Source organism: Mytilus edulis, chromosome 7 (assembly GCF_963676685.1).
Source record: "Mytilus edulis chromosome 7, xbMytEdul2.2, whole genome shotgun sequence".
NCBI lineage: Eukaryota > Metazoa > Mollusca > Bivalvia > Mytilida > Mytilidae > Mytilus > Mytilus edulis.
The window spans coordinates 71168659-71190809 of NC_092350.1; the positions used below are offsets into that span (position 1 = coordinate 71168659).

The following is a 22151-nucleotide window of genomic DNA, read 5'->3' on the forward strand; positions in this document are numbered from 1 at the left end:
AAATTGGTTTAAATGCATCAATGACACACACACAAAAAAAAGTTATTGAGAAAACAATATAATCTTCATTATTGCAAACATCTGAATAAATATAGCAAACAAGTTAGGAATGAATTAAACGAAATATTGGATAGATGACAATATATCTCTTGCACGTTCAAGACACCCTTGTAGATTTCGAAAAAAGAGACGGCTAATGCCGCTACAAGGCAGCACTCGCACCCGCAAAGTGGAAAGGGATTAATATAAGATGCAAACTTGTTTCCCAATTCACTATAAATAAATGTGTTTAAACTAGACAGTCTCCCAACTACACAGAAAACTAAAAATATCTAAATAGGTCAACAAACATTCATCAAAACAGACAGGTGTCCGCACAATATTGCAAACCTTAAATTGTTTAACGAAATCGAGAATATTATCATTTAATATTACATAGAATTCATACAATATTGCATGCTTCAAAAACCTAGAATTGATAATCTTATCAAATAAACTCATCATAGGTACCAGGATTAAAACTGTATCCTTGTTTGGCATTATCTTTATATGATTTTATTTTTCTTGTTTTTAGATGTCTTATCATTTCTTCAAATTCTACTTTCAACTTATGTATGCTGTAAATTTCTATGGTCTACCATAACTTGCTATTGCCGTACCCTAACTTAGAATATATACTTACATCTCGAATGTCTATAACCTATACACTTTTAGTTATATTTGATTTATTTCGTTTTATAGATTTGAAAAAAACAGTTATGAAATTCTATACAATGGAATCGAAAGTTGTCATTTCAAAGGAAAGATTAGGTTCTACTCTCAAAAGATTTGGCGCAATACAGATACTTCTTGGCCTAGGTTGTTTGATCATAACATTCGTTTCAATTGGAATCGACAAGAAAGTTTGTGAAAACCTAGGGAAGAAAGGTATGATAGCCATATTTTTTTTTCTCACTTGAATATCATAATAATTGTGTGAAAAATACCTTAGTTGATCGCTGTATCATATTTAAACAAATGTAAAAATTTTATGAATGAAAAATAAAATGGAGTATTTTTTTCGCCACTGCGCCTCGGACGTACAAGAAATGAGAAAAAAAAATTGGTATTTTTTTCAATAGTATTATTGAGTATCTATCTTAATGCAATATAAATGGACACGGAACACTTGAAATGTTGTTTAATATATGCAATTGATGTCACTCGACGTAATAAATGTTAATATGCAAACATGAAGATAAGTTATATATCACCGATAAGTATTTCTCAATCATACAAATTGATACATTATATTTTTTTTTATAGAAGTTGTTATTACAAATGCCACTATACCTACCTTCTCGTTTGATAAGAAAACTAGTATGCTCGGACTAAACGAAGGCGTTTATAAGTATTGTAGCAAACGCCAAACTTTGTAATAATAGGAATGTAACGACGGAACAATCATTAAGCACACAGAGAGAGTTATATTTTTGTATTAACATTAACGAATAAAAGCTGTGTTTTGCCAAAAATCAAAGATAAAGGAATCAATAAACACGAATTGCTCACAGCAGCAAAAACAACAACAAAAATACAATTGTAAAAATGATTTTAGTTATATTCATGATTATTATTATTATTATCATTATGTTTTTTATTTATTTATATTATTATCATATTTATTATTATTATTATTTTTATTATTATTTTTTATATAAATTTTTATTATTATTATCATCATTATTATTATTATTATTATTATTATTATTATTATTATTATTATTATTATTATTATTATTATTATTATTATTATTATTATTATTATTATTATTATTATTATTATTATTATATCTATTGTTATTTTTTATATAAATTTTTATTATTATTATCATCATTATTATTATTATTATTATTTTTATTATTATTATCATCATTATTTTTATTATTATTATTTTTATTATCATTATAATATAGGGTTATTGCGTGAATATTGGGGAATATTGTCCCGAGTAGAATTTTATATTGCACGAGCTTCCGAGTGCAATCTATGTTCTACGAGGGACAATATTCCCCAATATTCATGCAATAACCCTTTTATTGTATAGCAATATAATATTTGAAAGTAAAAATTGGTTTAAACTAAGATTTAAACGTTAATGACGTCATGAATTTTGAAGATTTATTGTTCTAGTGCAATATTAGAATGTATTGCACGCTAACTTTTGGTTATGTTCTGTGGGAAATATTATATTGCTATACAATAATTGTATTTATTGTATTTATTAAGTATTCTTAGTATTGTTCTATTCATTTATTTATTGATCAATTAATAAATCAATCAACTTATTTATTTATAACTAAAACTTATATAATCAAAGAAAGACTTCAGCTTAAATAATGAAAATAGTAATATGATGTTTGGGAAAGGTTGGCATTTATAAATAGTAATCTTAGGTGACAAATCTTTCTTTAAAAAATGTATAAATATGTTAATTCTATTTATTATAGATTGTTGTCACAGGGATTGTTCCAGCTTATATGGCAAGAAATGCAGACTACAGCTTGATAAGAACAGTAGGTTATTGAAATTTATAGATATTTTCATACCAGAAAAATAAACACATCTTATTAGATTACAAGATGGAATGTGATTGCCAGAGAGGTAACAACTCTCCACTAGAGACCAATAGACAACTTTAGAGTTCGTTGCATTTCCGTCAAAAACTTTGGTTATGGTGAACATTATTCGTGCGTTTAGGGTTGTCGTCATTTCCGTTCCTATGATGAGCGATAGAAATGATTGAAAAAAATGATAATGCTATATTGCACGCATTAGTCGGCAAATCAAATTCTTATAATTGATATTCAGCACTTTTATCATTAGGGAATTGTGATTAAGTACTTACAAAACAAATAGTATTTCTAATTTATCCCGCATAATGACGATTACAAAGACGCTTGATGGACTTTAATTGATCAGAGATGCAGGCGATCCCCTTTATCTGGTAAATGACGTCACTAAGGCGCACAAAATTGACATAGCTCGAAAGTTGTGTATTGGCGTAGAAGTTAGTACAGGCATCATACGACCTTTAACAATGACCAATTATTTGGCCTTTTTAACTTTTTTAGATTCAAGCGTCATTGTTGAGTCTTTTGTAGACGAAACGCGCGTTTGGCGCAAATACAAAATTCCAATCCTGGTATCTATGATGCGTTTATTCCCATACCTGATATCAAGCATTTCAAGAACTCGAAATGACAAACGTAGATCTATTCAACGAAAAAACTAACGGACTGATTCGTGTACAAAACTATAAACGAACAGACTTAGCGCATCTTATAAATGTTTGCACATTTCAAATATATAAGTTGGTAAATCGATATTGTTATATTCTTATGGTTTAACTAATTTAAATTGGATTTTTCGTCACAAAATTATGAAGGAAATGAACTCATCATAGATACCAGGACTAAATTTAGTATATACGCCAGACGCGCATTTCGTCTACAAAAGACTCATCAGTGAAGCTCGAATCCAAAAAAGTTCAAAAGGCCAAATAAAGTACGAAGTTGAAGAGCATTGAGAACCAAAATTCCTAAAAGTTTTGCCAAATACAGCTAAGGTAATCTATGCCTGAGGTATTTGTTTAATTATATATATGAATCCTATTTTGGTACTCTCGCCCAATGTGACACAATTCAAGTAACGTAATATTTTTAGCAATTTCATGTATGCAGTTCATGCATGTTCTCTTGCATTTGTTTTTTTTTTTTGGTAAAGTTGCTAAATATTTTAAAACAATTGAACTCCCACTTAACTATGTTTCCTTCCGATATCTTCAATTTCAGCGTTCATAATACAATTAATGTACTACTGATCGACATGCTTAATACAAGAGATTAGAATATTTAAATAGCGTGAATTAAAAACAAGTTAAAATATAAAGTTTTAGTTTCAATTACAATTGAACTTTTTTATATTAATTTGATAGTTAAGTTATGTTGATCTGCTATATGCATTTGTATCTAATAAACTTGACCAACTTTTTAATAATAGTCAGACCGTACGCGTACGGTCCAAATACTCATACGGTCTGGAACATAACCATATCAATGACAATTCATGTCGGCACAAAGAGTTCTGACTACTGGGCTTGTAGAAATATGACAATTCTTTACTGTTTGCTCATTTGAAATTGAAAGCTGTACAAAAAAAACATCAGACATAAAAATCAAATGATACATCTGATTTTTTATTCATTTTCTCATAGAAAGTTGTTTTCATGGTGTTTAGCATTATGGCGACATCATCGTTTGTACCCAACTTTGTTAGTGCTGCAACAGCTAACTTTATACAGGTAAGTCAAAACATGTTTTCAACAGAAAACAGTCATGGTACTTAAATATGCTATTAATTTTGGAGAGTTTAGATTATAATATTTAAAAAAAATTTCATGCACTTTCATCATTTTAAAGTACAATTCTAAATAGATATTTCTTTCTACAACTCTCTCTGGACAAAATAAACGAGACTTGAGCTCGAACTCAATTTAAGATCATTTAACTTATTTTCCAAATTTACTTATATACCAAAGCGTTCAGTGTTTCAAACAGTATATATGTCAAAGAATTCTAGTGCAGTTTTAATGAACGTATTTTTTTTAATTGGATAAATTCGTTCAAGCCGATAAAACGTATTGAATGCCGTACTTTGACCTATAATTGTTAACTTTTTATACATTATGACATAGACAGAGAGTTGTCTCATTGGCATTAGTACCACATTTTCTTTCTTATTTTATATGGAATGCAGGAATTTTAACATTTTTCTTTGTAGTTGCTAACCATTTTTATTTTTGTCGTTTGTTTCCATTAGTGTTGGAATTTTTTGTTTTCATTTGTGTTTGGTTTTTTTCTTACAGCGTGATAGCCACATGGATTACTTGTCATAACTGGCCTCATATGCCTTCTAGAATTCCTTGTGTCTTTTGCTGCATTAGTGTATTGTTTGGCATCACCATGGGCTCCATGCAAACTAGCGGTATGATTGTATTATTTTATAATATTTATTTGTTTCTCAATATTTTTCTTCATTATAATAAAGGAAATATTCTAACTTTTCCTATAAGCTCTTTTTTCATCATTTTCTCTCAGTTAGATGGTTACATTTTCCTATAGTGTTAAAAGATGGTAAAACGAAATAACATGTCCATGAACATGAATGTTTTCCTGAATCCACGAAAATTGGTACCCACGACAAGTAAGATCAACAGTAAAGCTCTTCAAGTGTTTTGGGTAGTCATTCGTGTTTGACTTCACAATAGATGGTTTTACTGTACGAGAAAGAGGGACATTCAGGAAAGTGCATTAAGTGCATCAAATTTATAAAGCGTTATTTCATTGTAATCAATATATGTTTATGTCCAAAACAATAGAACAATTACTGTTTATTTTTGTATAAGAAAAAAGAAATTTTACTTCGTCTTTATGTTATTTTAAAATCTTGACGAAGAAACTAGAAACCATCCCTTTAAAATAGTGGTTGTTTGTATTGCTTACATAAAAACATGTCGAACGAATGATCATTTTTTATCTTTAAATATTTCAGAAGAAAGACAAACAAGTTAGAAGCGAGCAATTCGTTGACAACGAGAAGCAGATGACAGAGCTAGAACTTCCAGAATATCAACCATAATCAAGCTATTCACAAAAGACTACACAAAGACTGCAAAACCAACCATATTCTGTAATTGACCAAAGCACGGCTTTTGTATTGCTTACTTTATTTTATGTCTATGCTATCTAATCGTATTTTAGAAAATGAAAGGGTTAAATGTCAATTTATCTAATGAAAAAAAAATACGTTCATTAAAGCTGCACTTGAATTCTTTGACATATATTCTGTTTGAAACGCTATAAAGTTTTAGTATATTAGTAAATTTGGATGATAATTTAAATAATCTTAAATTGAGTTCGAGCTCATGTTTCGTTTATTTTGCCCTGAGAGAGTTGCATAAAAGGAATATCTGTTTCGAATTGTACTTAAAAATAAAGAAAGTGCATTACAAAAATTTAAAGTCCACCAAGCGTCTTTGTGATCGTCATTATGCGGGATAAATTAGAAGTAGTATTTGTTTTGTAATTACTTAATAACAATTCCCTTATGATAGAAGTGCTGAATATCAATTATAAGAATTTAGTTTGCCGACTAATGCGTGCAATATAGCATTATCATTTTTTTCAATCATTTCTATCGTTCATCATAGGAACGGAAGTGACAAGTCTACTAAACGCAAGGATAATGTTCACCATAACCAAAGTTTTTGACGGAAATGCAACGAACTCAAAAGTTGACTATTGGTCTCTAGTGGAGAGTTGTTATCTCTCTGGCAATCACATTCCATCTTGTAATCTAATAAGATTTATTTTTTTGTTATTTTTCTAATATGAAAATATCTATAAATTTCAATAACCTACTGTTCTTATATAGCTGTAGTCTGCATTTCTTGCCATATAAGCTGGAACAATCCCTGTGACAACAATCTATAATCAATAGAATTAAAAAAAAAAATAATAATAATAATAATAATAATAAAATAATTAAAAACCAATTGTTCAGAGATAAAATCGAGGTCTTTCCACATCAATTTTCAAAATTAGTAATGAGAAACTATTTCCGGTTTACTCAAAGTTGCTATTGGCATTCAAGCATATAGTTTTTACGTTTTTGAAAAAAATATTCTCCAGTTTATTTTTCATTCATACATTTGTTTAAATATGATACAGTGATCAACTAACTTGAAAGGTATTAAGCAATAACTATTATGATATTCAAGTGAAACAAAATTGCTATCATACCTTTCTTCCCTAAGTTGTCACAAACTTTCTTGTCGATTCCAATTGAAACGAATGTTATGATCAAACAACCTAGGCCAAGAAGTATCTGTATTTCGCCATATCTTTTGAGAGTAGAGCCCAATCTTTCCTTTGCAGTGACCACTTTCGATTCCATTGTATAGAATTTCATAATAGTTTTTTTTTCAAATCTGTAAAAAGAAATAAATCAAATATAACTAAAATTGTATAGGTTATAGAAAATTCGAGAATTAAGTATGAGGGTTACGGCTATAACAACATATGGTAGACCGTAAATATTTCGATCATAAACAAGTTGAAAGTAAAATTTGAAGAAACGATAAGATATGTAAATACAAGAAGAATAAAGTCATATAAAGATAATGGCAAACAAGGACATAATTGTTGGGAAAGAAAAAAAGACAAACGTAAGGGTAAACTTGCTGTCAAGCGTCTTTGTGATCGTCATTATGGGCGATAAAATAGAAATAGTATTTGTTCTGTAAGTACTTTATCACAATTCCCTTATGATAGAAGTGCTGAATATCGATTATAAGAATGTAATTTGCCTACTAATGCGTGCAATATAGCATTATCATTTTTTTCAATCATTTCTATCGCTCATCATAGGAACAGAAGTGACGACTCTCCTAAACGCAAGGATAATGTTCACCATAACCAAAGTTTTTGACGGAAATGCAACGAACTCGAAAGTTGACTATTGGTCTCTAGTGGAGAGTTGTTATCTCTCTGGCAATCACATTCCATCTTGTAATCTAATAAGATTTATTTTTTATTTTTCTAATATGAAAATATCTATAAATTTCAATAACCTACTGTTCTTATCAACCTCTAGTCTGCATTTCTTGCCATATAAGCTGGAACAATCCCTGTGACAACAATCTATAATAAATAGAATTAAAAAAAGAAATAATAATAATAATAATAATAATAATAATAATAATAATAATAATAATAATAATCATTAAAAACCAACTGTACAGAGACAAAATCGAGGTCTTTCCGCATCAATTTTCTAAATTAGTAATAAGAAGCTTCTTTCGGTTTACTCAAAGTTGCTTTTGGCGTTCAAGCATAGAGTTTTTACGTTTTTGAAAAAAATATTCTCCAGTTTATTTTTCATTCATACATTTGTTTAAATATGATACAGCGATCAACTAAGGTATTACACAATAACTATAATAATATTCAAGTGAGAAAAAAAAAATGCTATCATACCTTTCTTCCCTAAGTTGTCGCATACTTTCTTGTCGATTCCAATTGAAACGAATGTTATGATCAAACAACCTAGGCCACGAAGTATCTGTATTTTGCCATATGATATCTTTTGAGAGTATAACCCAATCTTTCCTTTGCAGTGACCACTTTCGATTCTATTGTATAGAATTTCATAATAGTTTTTTTTTTCAAATCTATAAAAAGAAATAAATCCAATATAACTTAAATTGCATAGGTTATAGAAAATTTGAGAATTAAGTATAAGGGTTACGGCAATAGCAAAATATGGTAGACCGTAAATATTTCGAGCACAAACAAGTTGAAAGTAAAATTTGAACAAACGATTAGATATGTAAATACAAGAAGAATAAAATCATATGAAGATAATGGCAAAAAAGGACATAATTGTTGGGAAAGAAAAAAAGACAAACGTAAGGGTAAACTTGTTGTCAAGCGTCTTTATGATCGTCATTATGCGGGATAAATTAGAAATAACATTTGTTTTGTAAGTACTTAATCACAATTCCCTAATGATAGAAGTGCTGAATATCAATTATTAGAATTTAGTTTGCCGACTAATGCGTGCAATATAGCATTATCATTTTTTTGAATCATTTCTATCGCTCATCATAGGAACGGATGTGACGACTCTCCAAACCAAATGTGTTAGATTTATAAAAAATACTGGATATAGATCAAAAGTTGACCATAATGTATTGAATAGTATTGGTCATGTTAATATTGAAAATCGTGTTAAACAATTGAGATTAAACCATGTTCATAATATTTATTCCCACCAGTGACCTAATTATATGTATACAAATTTAACAAAGGCGAGACATTTTCATCATCATTTCACACGAAATAGTGAATATAACTTCTGGGTTCCACCAGTAAAGAGTCAACACAAAGAAGCATTTTATTTTAATGGAATACAAGATTGGAATATGTTGGCAAATATTGTTAAAAAAAATAAAGAAAATAAAGGATTTTAAAATTAGCGTCAACGAGTACTTGACCAAAAGTTATAGTGCGGATTCATCAGATTCATTTTTATATTATTAAACTTATTTTTTATTTTAATTATTTTGATATGAAGTTTTTATGTCATATTAATTTGTGTGTTATTATTTTTTGTATGTCGAAACCAAAAGCCTTTTACATGAGGGGACCCCATTGGAAACAAGCTTTAGGGCTTTCATGGGTTATCCCTGATAAAACATCAGCCATTTTTGTCCATGCACTTAAGGATACTACACTCATAAAATGCCATTATATTTTACAAAGTATGTGTAAGTATTGTCTTTATGTATGGTATATTGTGAGTTTTGTAATAATTCCTATGCTCGATATTTTATTGAATAAAATATTATTATTATTATTATTAATTTTATCATGTTTATTACTCAATACTATTGAAAAAAACACCAAAAATAGCAATTTTTCTCATTTCTTGTCCATCCGAGGCGCAGTGACGAAGAAAATATTCTCCAGTTTATTTTTCATTCATACATTTGTTTAAATATGATACAGCGATTAACTATGGAATTAAACAATAACTATTATGATATTCAAGTGAAAAAAATACTATCATATCTTTCTTCTCAAAGTTGTCACAAACTTTCTTGTCGATTCCAATTGAAACGAATGTTATGATCAAACAACCTAGGCCAAGAAGTATCTGTATTTCGCCATATCTTTTGAGAGTATAACCCAATCTTTCGTTTGCAGTGACCACTTTCGATTCCATTGTATAGAATTTCATAAAAGGTTTTTTTTAAATCTATAAAAAGAAATAAATCAAACATAACTGAAATTGTATAGGTTATAGAAAATTCGAGAATTAAGTATAATAGCAAAATATGATAGACCGTAAATATTTCGAGCATAAACAAGTTGAAAGTAAAATTTGAAGAAACGATTAGATATGTAAATACAAGAAGAATAAAATCATATAAAGATAATGGCAAACAAGGACATAATTGTTGGAAAAGAAGAAAAAAAACAAACGTAAGGGTAAACTTGTTTTCATGAGCATAAACACATCTCTATAAAGTGTTCGTAATTGGACAAACATTTCATAATCAAACAGTTTAAAATCAAATCACTGTATCCACCATTTTCTACATTAGAAAATGCCTGTACCAAGTCAGAAATATGACAGTTGTTATCTATTCGTTTGATGTGTTTCAGCTTTCTGATTTTGCCATTTGATTAGGGACTTTCCGTTTTGAATATTTCTCGAAGTTCAGTATTTTTGCGATTTTATTTTTTTAAAGACAGTAATATACCATTTGCTAATTGTGTTTTGTATTCCCTTGGACCTGTAAATACCTTAAATTAGTTTATGAGTTGCATTATCCTGATTATAAATGAAATATTTACCAAACTTAGATTTTTTTGAATTACTAAGGATTCTCCCCGGAGTAGATTCCAGTTGCTGTATTTTGCAGTTTTTTTCGGAATTTCGTGCCATTCGTTCTTTATTTAGCCTTTTTCACTTTTAAAAAGGAGCGTCATTGATGAGTTTTATATTAGCGAAACGCTAGTCTTGCATGTAGATTTTAAATCTTAATATGTATGGTAAGTTTATTTATTTGGAAGCATGCGATGTTATATGAGTTCTTTGTAATATAGCATGATAATATTTCCGATTTCGTTAAACAATTTAAAGTTTGAAATAGTTTGCGAACGCCTGTCTGTTTTGATGAATGTCTGTTGACCTTTAGATATTTTTAGTTTAGTGTGTAGTTGGGAGAGTGTCTAATTGCCTTATATCCCACATTTCCTTTAATTTCTTCCGAACATGCTGTGCTATATTCATTCAGATATTTGCAATTTTGAAGATCATGTTAATTACTAAATAAAGTTGTATTAAATGTGTATCATTGATGCATTAAAACCAATTTTTATCTTAGTTGCCAATTTAAATGATAAAGACTAGATAAAATCCAAACCCACATTATACATGTAAGAAATTTAAAATAATATATTAAATGGGAACATTTAGAACAAAAAATCCTTGCTTTCCCAAAAAAAGAAAAAAAGAAAAGAATATACATGGATGAGCACTGTAGAATAAAACAAAACAAAATCAGTTTGACAACTTCATTACTTAAGGCGCTTCTCATATTTCAAAAAAGATCGATAGATTTATTTTACTTTTCCGATACAATAACTTGGTTTGAGACCAATGTAAAATTATGTAACAACCATAAATATTGGAATCCCCTTCACAAGTATTATATATCTGTTTTGTTTGCGACAGCGCTGTTACTGAACCACTGTGAAAACAGAAACAGAACTTCACCTTTTATTGTTCATACATTTCAGATCAGACATTTAAATAGTCTTTAAATCTTTCTAAAGCATTCATGTTTTAACCTTTATCTCTTGTTATCTTGTTATCAAACATTTTGTAATATTCAGTTAACCATTATGTTTCTTTGTCCGTTCAATAAGACTTACCAAAATGGCTTGATCAACGTTTATCTGGAACTGGGATGCAAGGCGGGAATCCTTCTCATTAAAAACTCTCCGCAGGCATCAATATAACGTTACCATGCTTCTTGACATGTTTTATCCCCATTGAAGGTACAGTTCACAGTCCAAAATTATGTAAGCAGTTATATAATAAAATTTACATATTTTTGCACATTATATCAACTGCTCTAATCCGCTTAATTTTTTTCAAGATTTTAAAACTCAGCATTTATCTATTAATCTAATGAAATGAGCAATGAACCGTAAAATTACAATTATGTGATTAAAAAATGTTTGCATACTAAATAGACATAATATCATATCTTGTATTTGAGAAAGCATATTCAAAACCTAAAATCAAAATTTTAGTTTCAATATTTAAAGTTTGAATTTGATATTAAAAGCTCACTAATCGAAATTCATAATTGAACGTAAAATAAAAATAACATTTTTTTTCAAAATGTATTTAGTTTCCTGATAAAAATATAATGGGGTATTAAAAATATTTTTTTCATTTTGTTACTAAATTGTTCTGTAGGTTTGAACATGCCTTCTGACGATTATTTCAAAAACTATTGCTTGCGAAAGTAATATCACTAACATTTTTATATTTTTGATTAAAATAATACATTATCACCCGGATGTATTTATTTCCATTGAAACATATATTGTTTAGAACGATGGTCACTTTTAATCACTACTTTTGAGGCTATTTCGTGACGGCCAGTTTTTATTGGTGGAGGAAGCCGGAGTGCCCGGAGAAAACCACCGACCTTCGATAGGAAAACTGACAATCCTAGTCAATTAAGATTAGAGTCGAATGCAACCGCAAGAGCGGGGTTCGAACTCACAACCTCAGTGTTGACTGACTAGTTATTACAGTAGTAACTACTTAGACCACTTGGCCAGGCCCCCTGGAAAAATAGAAAAACGAAAATACATTGGTAGAATACATACATGTCTTCATGTTTAATTACATCCATAAATTATTATTTTTTATATGAAAATGATCCCAATAATTACCATTACAGTAAAGCTGTTTGGGATACCCTTAACGGATGAACGTAAGTGTACATATGATGGTATCTTGTACTACAGATAGTAATTAATATCAACCTTTCATTATATCATTTTTATCGTTTAACTATAATGTTGGAATCAGTGATTATTTTGTCTATCTAAACTATTGAAAATATTGTTAGACTACTTAGAATAAGCTTGTACTATATAATTTCTTTCTTTGTTTGCTTAAGGAATGAGATTGGGGGTTTTAGTGTATTTTTATGCCTGTCTCAAGACTAAAATTGTGTAAGTGTTGTACGCAAGACGCTTGTTTTGTCTAATCAAAGCAGACTCATCAATGAAGCTCGAATCAAAAAGTCAGAAGAGCAAACACACTACGACGTTGATGAGCATTGAGAACCAAATATTATAAAAATTCAGATAATGTTTTCTATTCATGTCTGTTGTAAATAGCTAAAAGATAATTTTGACCATTACAATGATAACTCATATCAACACAGCGTACTTACTTCTGGACTGGCGATAATCTCGGGGAAGAAAGCTCCACCAGCAGTGACTTAAAACAAGCGGTTGTAATTATATTCACTATAGATACCAGGAATACTTTGTTGTACGTCAAACACGCGCTTCTTCTTAAAAAGTCAGTGACGTAAAATACGAATTCGAAGAGCATTGAGGACCTACAATTTCGAGAGGTTTTGCTAAATAAATCGATGGTCTTTCTATCGTTACATAGTTTACCACAAGAATAGCAGGTCTGGTGTGAGAAGATGACTTATCTCACAATAATTCCTAAAATACAAAGTTTATGGAACTTTAAATAAACAGATTCTAATTAACAATCAAAATAAAATAAAATCAATTTCAAGGTCATAGGTCAGTGAACTCAAAACGGAAGACCGGAGGTCAATCACTTGTATGGTTGTGGAGAAATACTGATTTCAAATACATAAGGGGAGAAAACTCTTATAAGTGTTAACCAAAACACTTTGACTTAAATAGGTTGAAGTTGCGCCTTATTGTAAACACTTATTTGGCAAACACATCATATCATTTACTGTCACAGTTTCTGTGGAATAACGATAACAAGCAAAAATTTAAAATTTAGACCTTTGACCTTGACCTCAATTTCCTTCAAATGGACCAAGGACTTCATATCAAAAGACTGTAGGCCTCTACGACTTATAACGTATGAATTTAGCCAACAAATCGCCTATCTTAAATTTTCAAAGGGAAATAACTCCCATAAGATGTCTTCCAATCACTCAAGTCAAAATAAACCAAATAATTCTCAAGAGTAGACGAACAATTTGGTGAAAACAGTTTGCTAAAATCTTTCACGGTTTTAGAGATATAGCGATAACAAGAAAAAGGGGACGCGGGGAGATAACTCCTATAAGAATAAGTGTTCGGTCACACAGGGTGAGTTTTGAAACCCCCATTACTGTACAATATCATTGGCCAAAAAATCCATTCGATATGTTGTAAGACAAAAAAGCATCTCAGACGGCAAAAAAAAAAATAATCAGAAGAAAAACAAAAGGTCTTTCCACGAAAAGTGGACAGACCTAATTATAACTGTCATTTATATATAGGTAACGATACAAGCAACATTTTAAATTGAGAACATGACCTAAAACTGAATTTCCTGCTAAGGAACCAGGGATTGCATATCAAAACTTTAGGTCTCTATGACTCTCGATGTATAAATTCAATTGACATATCACATGCAAGATGTGAAGCAGGAAACATCTCCTTTAGATGCCTTTACACAGTTGTTATGCATTCGTTTGATGTGTTTGAGCTTTTAATTTTGCATTTGATTATTGAGTTTTCGTTTAAATTTTTTCCTCGAAATTCGGCTTTTTTTTTTATTTTACTTTGAGATCGTCTCAAAGGACTTACCTTGTTTGTATTGGATACCTACGCTTCACAAAATTCGATACGAACATCATTTCATTGCCGGCTTATCTGCATGTGTGACTTAGGAATTGCCCATTATAATGACAAAGAATCTGTCTGCGGTGATAGAGGGTCTTCAGAAACATTGTCAAACTGTTTACTCGCTTAATATGTTAACCATATGTGGATTCTTAAAAATTCGAAAGAACTTCTAGATAATGTTAAATCTTTATATTTCTCTGAAATTAATTCTATCAAAACTTTTGATTTTATCAACCCTGTATACCGCCATTCCTATGTGAAATTAAAAAATCTTCTTAAAGAAATAATCCACAATCTTTTCAACACAAAAATGGTAGCATACTCTATAAATTTATTACTTTGAGATGCCACACAACATATATTAAATTTGTTTAGAGTAAATAAAAGAGTAAAATATGCAACACAGAGGAACAAGTGATAAGTATGCTGGAGTTTCTTATTGGCAACATCTTTGTTGAATTTGGAAGTAGACTTTTCAACAAATTGTCGTCATTCCTATGGGAACGAACGGTGTGCCTGTCCTTGTCGACCTCCTTGTTCTTTCGTATGAGTCGGAGTACCTTCAGGCACTTGTCAAAAAACAAAAAGATCAAAGAAGCCAGATCATTTAATTTCACGTTCAGATATATTAATGATGCTCTTTCCATTAACCACACAAACTTTTCTGATTTGGTTCCATTAATATATTCTCCAGAAATAGAAATAAAAGAAACAACAGACACGGCTTCTTCTGCCTCATCTTTAGACTAATACCTCGATTTTGACATAAGCTGTTATCTCTGTACCATAGTCAATGTCAAACGAGACGATTTCAATTTCCCCACCTTATAAGCCACAAACCAACTTCACCTGCATATCGGATATACATTTCCTAACTCATTCGGTCTTCAATAGCTTGCAATGGCGACTCAGACTTTAGAAAACGTCACCAGTTTCTGAGCAGAAGGTTTCTGAACCAGGGGTATGTCAAAGAAATGCGGCGGTTTTTTTTTTAAAGTTCATCGGAAGATATCAAGACCTTATTGACACATATTCCGTATAAACTTCAGTTTATTTACAGGAACTTATAAAAAAACAATTGACCCTTTCAAATTTGAATGCTGCAATCAAAATTAAAAGGCGTGAAGTGGTGGGACGTACCTTTGCTTTTCCCTTCCTTTAATTTAAACATCAACGACATGTCTATCAGTATTCAACCTTAATACAAACGACTACTATATGACGACATTATACCTCGTCACAATGATTATATGCTTTCTAAAGAATCAACGTTCTCATATTTGGGAATTTTTGCCGGAGCTGCTCAACTGTTGGTTACTGCAGCTGATGTTACTTGAGGATTTGTTTGTTTGTTATAAAACAATGAATAGCATAGAACGGAAGTGGAAAGCGGGATAGGGCGCAATGATTTGTTTCTTAGGGTAACATTCAACCTCATTTTTTTTTTAAATAAAGGTGATAAAGTTCTAATGCATTCACAAATGGATGAATTTTAATTGAAAAAGATAAACATTTGATATAAACATAATCTCTTAACTCTGAACAATAAATTATTAGTTCATATTCAGACTTTCTTATCATATGCAATCAATTCTGTACTATATAGATATATGGTTGTAGTTCATTCAATATTGTTCAGTAGCTATTTATACAATCCAGTATATGGCGCTAACAACATCTCATTGACAGATCTATATTGACTGCAAGCTATTTAATGTAGCTGCGGAACCGTAGCTCTTATGTCCTTGCTATCCAGGTTCAGGTCGCACTCATCTGGTAACACTTTATCACGTGACATGGAATAATTCGGTTTATTTTTCGTAAGTCGGCCAAGTGTATGTTAGTAGACCCAAATTGTCTTGCAAGTTTTTTCGGATTTCCCCTGGTAGTTTGTTCAATATAATTGGTAATAACAGCGCTCCGTAAGAATCATCAGTTTGTCCCAGTGATTATAAACCTCTTATGCTTTCGATGTTATCATAAAAATGTCGGAGGTTGATAAGTATGTATACAGGCGACGGAATATATATCAGTGCCTGCATATATCTCTGTGTAATTTTATGTTGCTGACCATATGGGAAATTGTCTTTTCATAATTCGCATTAGTGAGCGCAAAACCCGTCACTGATTTTAGAGCTTCATCGTCAAGTTGCGATTTCAAATAATTGAATTAGTGAACGTTGCTTATGGTTGAGTTTGCATGAACGAATGTCTCAAGTGAGTCCCAAAATGACTGCCATTGAAGTACATCTCCATCGAATGTAAGGAGATTCAACTTTGGTAGTTTGTTGTAATCACTTGTTGAGCTAAACGATCAGAGAAAATCTGACAAACGGTAGTTTGAGTTTTTCTGATGTTCTGTATATGAAGAGTTTGTTGTATTTCAAAGCACGGAGTAAAATTTCGGCGTTGGTATTTAACGATGTAGCTTTGACAAAGTTAAGTCTGTTGACTTGACGAATTTTACCTTCTAAGTTAAATGCATCAACTATCTCTGTTTCAATATCTCCGTCATCCAGTTCCTGTACTATGTCCTCATCTTGCTTGCATAATATTTCCTGCTTCCGTTTCAGACTATCCAATATGTTTGATAAATCCTCCATGTCCACTGTTCCATTTTCATCCTATTGAACTTCTTCAAATTTATTTATCAGTCTGGAGTCAGATGTATCCTGGTCTCGGTACCAATATCGTAGAGTGGTTGCATCGGACACATATTTAAAGCTAAGAAATAAGAATGTCTGCTTGCAATGATACCTGTATTTGAACTCTGAATAGATAACGTCACAAAAACGTTGACGTCGTATACATAGAGAGCGGTAGCGAGAACATCTCATGTGCAATCCGGAACACCCTTCAAAATTTTGACAGATTTGTAAAGATTACCATTGACCTCAATTTTTAAAAATATGACCATATCAGGTTTTTTTTTTCTATGGTCGGGTCGTTGTCTCTTTGGCACATTCCCCATTTCCATTCTCAATTTTATGTACTTACGACAGGCATATTGATATAGTACAATATGTCCTCTTTCGAAAGAATGATATATCATATAGGGATGTGTTCGGTGGGGAGATTAAATTGAACAAGAGCTGTCAAAATGACAGTAAACCGGATTCTTTAACATTTATTTATGTTCTGGCATTTATCAATATTACAAGGACCAAAACTTCTAATAGGTAAAATCTACAACATATTAAAATTTTAAAAGGTTTGGTTGAACGGTTCATAAGTAAATGCACGGACACAACATTTTTTAAACTTTCAAGAACCGTAACTCCTGAACGGTAAAAGTCAAAATCGTCATTATTGAACTTGACCCCCATTTTCTTGTCAGTAACAACATATTAAAATTTTAAAAGGTTTGGTTGACTGGTTCATGAGTAAATGCACGGACACGACATTTTTTAAACTTTCAAGAACCGTAACTCCTGAACGATAAAAGTCAAAATCGTCATTATTGAACTTGACCTCTGTTATGTTGTCAGTAACAACATATTAAAATTTTAAAAGGTTTTGTTGAACGCTTCATGAGCAAATGCACGGACACAACATTTTTTTAAACTTTCAAGAACCGTAACTCCTGAAAAGTAAAAGTCAAAATCGTCATTATCGAACTTGACCTCCATTTTGTTGTCGGTAACAACTTATTAAAATTTTAAAAGGTTTGGTTGAACGCTTCATGAGTAAATGCACGGACAACATTTGGTTGCCGCCCGGCCGCCCGCCGTACATCCCCAAATCAATAACTGACATTTTTGACACAAAAATCCGGTTAAAAATAATCTTCCTTCAGTCACCATGGTCACCGCACTAAAAATAGCCTACCGATAGGAACATTTGATGATTCTTTCTGTGCACTTAAACGTATAATTAATGAGAAGGTATGTACTTACGACAGGCATATTGTTATAGTACAATATGTCCTCTTTCGAAAGAATGATATATCATATAGGGGTGTGTTCCGTGGGGAGATTAAATTGAAAAATAATCTTCCTTCGGTCACCATGGTCACCGCACCAAAAATAGCTAGCCTACCGACAGGAACATTTGATGATTCTTTCTGTGCACTTCAACGTATAATCAGTGAGAAGGTTTTGTTAATTTTCAGTTCAAAATTGTAAAGGGGTTATTATAGAGGAGATACCTTGTAATTAAACCTGTTTAAATATTTGTTTGAATGTTTGAATATTTTCAACAACTGCCAGCACACAAAACACCAAGAAAAATCAAGTTTATATGAAAAATTTAAAAAAACGACGTCTGTGTCATCGAACGGTAAAGTATCATTTCCAAAATGTGCAAAACAAATGATAAATGTTTAGTAAACATAGCTATTAAGCTTTCAATATAACAATAATATTTACAACCACAATAGCATTAATATTATATCTGAGACAGATTCTCGTGATTTTAAGGAACATAACAGAGATAGTACCTAAATTCTGTTATTCACCTATTTGAAGCATTTTAAGGACCATTTTGTAATTTTAGTTTTTTACACCTACGTGCGTTTTAGAATCTGTTACTTCAGCTCGAGTTCCATTGTGTATAACGCACATTTAAGAAATGCCCTTATTCCGTCCGACTTGTTCCTTTATACTTCTGAGGATGAATTCAAACAGGAGCTTCTCAAGAAGAAGGAAAAAAGAAGATAGCTTTAGCGTTTAGCTTGAGAACTCACAACAACCGATAAATAACACTGCAAAAAACGAACGTTCAGATTAATAATACTACCGTATAAACACATTAACATGTACTCATATAAACAATAAGTCAGTAATTGATACTACTAGTATATCACACAGAATTAAGGTACCGACAAACATCAAACGTTTTTGTTTGAGAATGGCATCAACAGGAGATAAGCAGTGCTGCATCTGTGAAGCAAGACTTAAAATGAAGAGTGCCATTAGTTGGTGCATGAACTGTGATGATGGACTCTGTTCCTCATGTTTAGAGGACCACAAAGTCAACAAAGTAAGAAGGAAACACTAGACAATTCCTGACAGTCAGTACGTAGGAAAAGGATCAGGTCTTCAACTATTTACCAGGAATATGAGAAACATGAGCAGAGATTACATTTTAATTGCTTTGATCATTACGGCACAGCAAGTAAAAACTGTCTGACGGGCATATGGACCTTGCAAGCTACGCACATACCAAATATAGTTAAGAGAGAAATTAACATTACAAAAAATCTTAACTTTTTTCAAGTAGTCACTGAACCATGAAAATGAAATCAAGGACAATGGACACGTGACAGACGGAAATTTCGTAACATGAGGCATCTTTATACAAAGTATGAAGCATCCAGGTATCCCACCTTCTGAAATATAAAGCTGTTAAGAATTAAGCTAACGCCGCCGCCGTAGACGCCAGATCACTATCCCTATGTCGAGCTTTCTACGACAAAAGTTGCAGGCTCGACAAAAACTTGAAAATCGGACAAATTTCTTTCATTTGATTGATTTGTTCCAAACTCTGAACTTATATGTTTCCTTTTCCTTCAACTGTGATATAAGTGTGTCTATTTCGGATACAGTTTGGTCGCTATGAGAATCTAAATGTTTTATCAAATCCGATTCTAGTTCATATAAAAGTTAATAAATCTTTTGTTTTATGCAATATTTTATTTTCCTAGAAATTGTTTCTTTCTGGTCTTTCATTGCATGAATGTTTCATTGTCGGTCTTTTCTGATTCATCAAAAGCTTTCAAAGCTCCTTGGGTTCTTTTTCGATTTCAAACAGCCCTGCGACGTCTTAGAATGATAAGCAAGTTCATCTACAGGTTTTTAAACTGGAACATTGTTTATGCTTTTCTGGAACGTATTGCTGTGTTTATTCTACATTGCTTACAGGGATAGGGAAGGGCTGAGATCTCACAGAACATGTTTTAAACACCAGTCTTGTATTACTACTCCAGTTTCCGGTGCATGTCAAAACATCGAGTGAAATAAAATAGTGCATTTTTCTGAAGAGGTGAGTATTCATCAATTAGATATCAACCAAACGACAAAAGGGACCTAAACATCAAGAAGCGGTCATGCAATTTCTTGTTTCGAAAATAGACAGTTATTTATACTATACAATACTTAATTTTATACTTAGCCCTTAGTCTAGAAAGTTTTAAATACGGACAGGAGACTATGGATAATTTGCTCATCTAACTTAATGTAATAATACAGCGAGAATAGAAACTCCTTGGTCATAGTAGGTACAAGTTAGTCTGATGAAAATTGAAAAATCACTTGTATCCGGATAATGCTGAGGATCCACCATTTTTTCAATCGAGGGGATGTTAACACCTGTATTCTATGTATTCTTCTGGTTACCTTACAATTTGCGTGTTGTTGTTTTAAAAATATTTTGTTTATTGTATTTTTTTGTGTGTTTTGTATTTTTTATAGTTGCATTTAGTGTGCCAAAAAATATGAAAACTTGACGTTCGTGACGTCACATACCAAACAATAATTAATTCAATAAATTGCGTCACGGCCGAATGACCGTTCTATTTGAGCTATTTTGAGGGAAAATATTTCTTAAGCTTACATAAATAAAAAAAAACATTTATGTAAAAAAATAAAAAAGGAGGGCTGTGATAATGGGTAGGGAAGTGATAAAGGGTATGCGATAAAGGGTGAGCATCAAAGTTGCGCGATATGGATTAAACAGCAGGCTATTTATCAAATATTCAAAACTTCTGTATTTAATACTAAACATATGATAAATGTCTTTACAATAGAACCATTGGATGTTGGATGTGTACCGATTGATATTTTAGCCTTAGATACATGACCTTTGTATAAGTTGTTATTTGCTTTGAACCAGCTGTCAGTAACTGAAAGCACTCTCAGATCTTTACATAATGTCTTTTTGGTGTGGAATGTATAGATATGTCTGTGTTTTCGTCAGATGTTTTCGGCTTTGTATCGCACTGATGAGTTTAGTCCTTTACATCTGAATTTTATAGTTGTTCTTGTTGTACTGTTACATAATTTCCCAGGTTAAGGGGAGATTATGGCTTCAACAAACTAGTTTAACCCCGCCCCATTCTTAATGTGCCTGTCCCAAGTCAGGAGCCTATAGTTCAGTGGTTGTCGTTGTTGCATGTCTGTCATATTTTTTTTCGCAAATTTTTTTGTTATAAATTAGGTCGTTAGTTTTCTTAATATTTTTCATGCCAGGGATTTTCATAGCCGAATATACGGTATGGGTTTTACTCATTGTTGAATGTCGTACAGCTGACTATTAAATGCTTACATCCACTTCATTTGAACTTTGATGGACAGTTGTTTCATCGGCAATTATACCACATCTCCTTAGTTTTATATTTAATGCATATCTCTCCATGACCTCTCTTAAAATATGCCCACCCATGTTATATATTGCTTTTAATATTGCTGTTTCTTTCACTAGAAAAATTACTTAAAATCAAAAAATCATTAGTGCTAAGATTCAGCCGTTTTTTTAGAAATGGCAGGTGGACAGACATTTTTTTCTGATCTCATTTTTAATATAAAAAAAATGTATACATGCTCCTATAAGACATTTCGAGACAACCATCACAACTATGGATAAGTGATTTTGGGCCAAAATGTTAAATTGTGTTCTAACCGAAA

General features: G+C 31.3%; 1 protein-coding gene across 1 annotated transcript; it reads left to right on the top strand.

Annotated features, from left to right (window-relative positions):
• The first annotated feature begins 752 nt into the window (after nucleotides 1-752).
• LOC139482121 (uncharacterized) lies at nucleotides 753-5878 on the top strand. Its single transcript, XM_071265802.1, has 5 exons — nucleotides 753-927; nucleotides 2491-2556; nucleotides 4280-4343; nucleotides 4908-5026; nucleotides 5594-5878. Exons 1-5 carry the CDS (start codon nucleotides 759-761, stop codon nucleotides 5611-5613), a joined length of 438 nt encoding a protein of 145 aa, XP_071121903.1. The 5' UTR covers nucleotides 753-758; the 3' UTR covers nucleotides 5614-5878.
• Nucleotides 5879-22151: the final 16273 nt, after the last annotated feature.

What these genes read in the sequence shown, in the direction of transcription:
- LOC139482121 (XM_071265802.1), top strand. Translation starts at nt 759, where the DNA reads ATGAAATTCTATACAATGGAATCGAAAGTTGTCATTTCAAAGGAAAGA. An exon ending in TGAAAACCTAGGGAAGAAAG is followed by an intron (nt 928 to 2,490) that starts GTATGATAGCCA and finishes TATTTATTATAG; the next exon opens with ATTGTTGTCACAGGGATTGT. An exon ending in ACTACAGCTTGATAAGAACA is followed by an intron (nt 2,557 to 4,279) that starts GTAGGTTATTGA and finishes CATGGTGTTTAG; the next exon opens with CATTATGGCGACATCATCGT.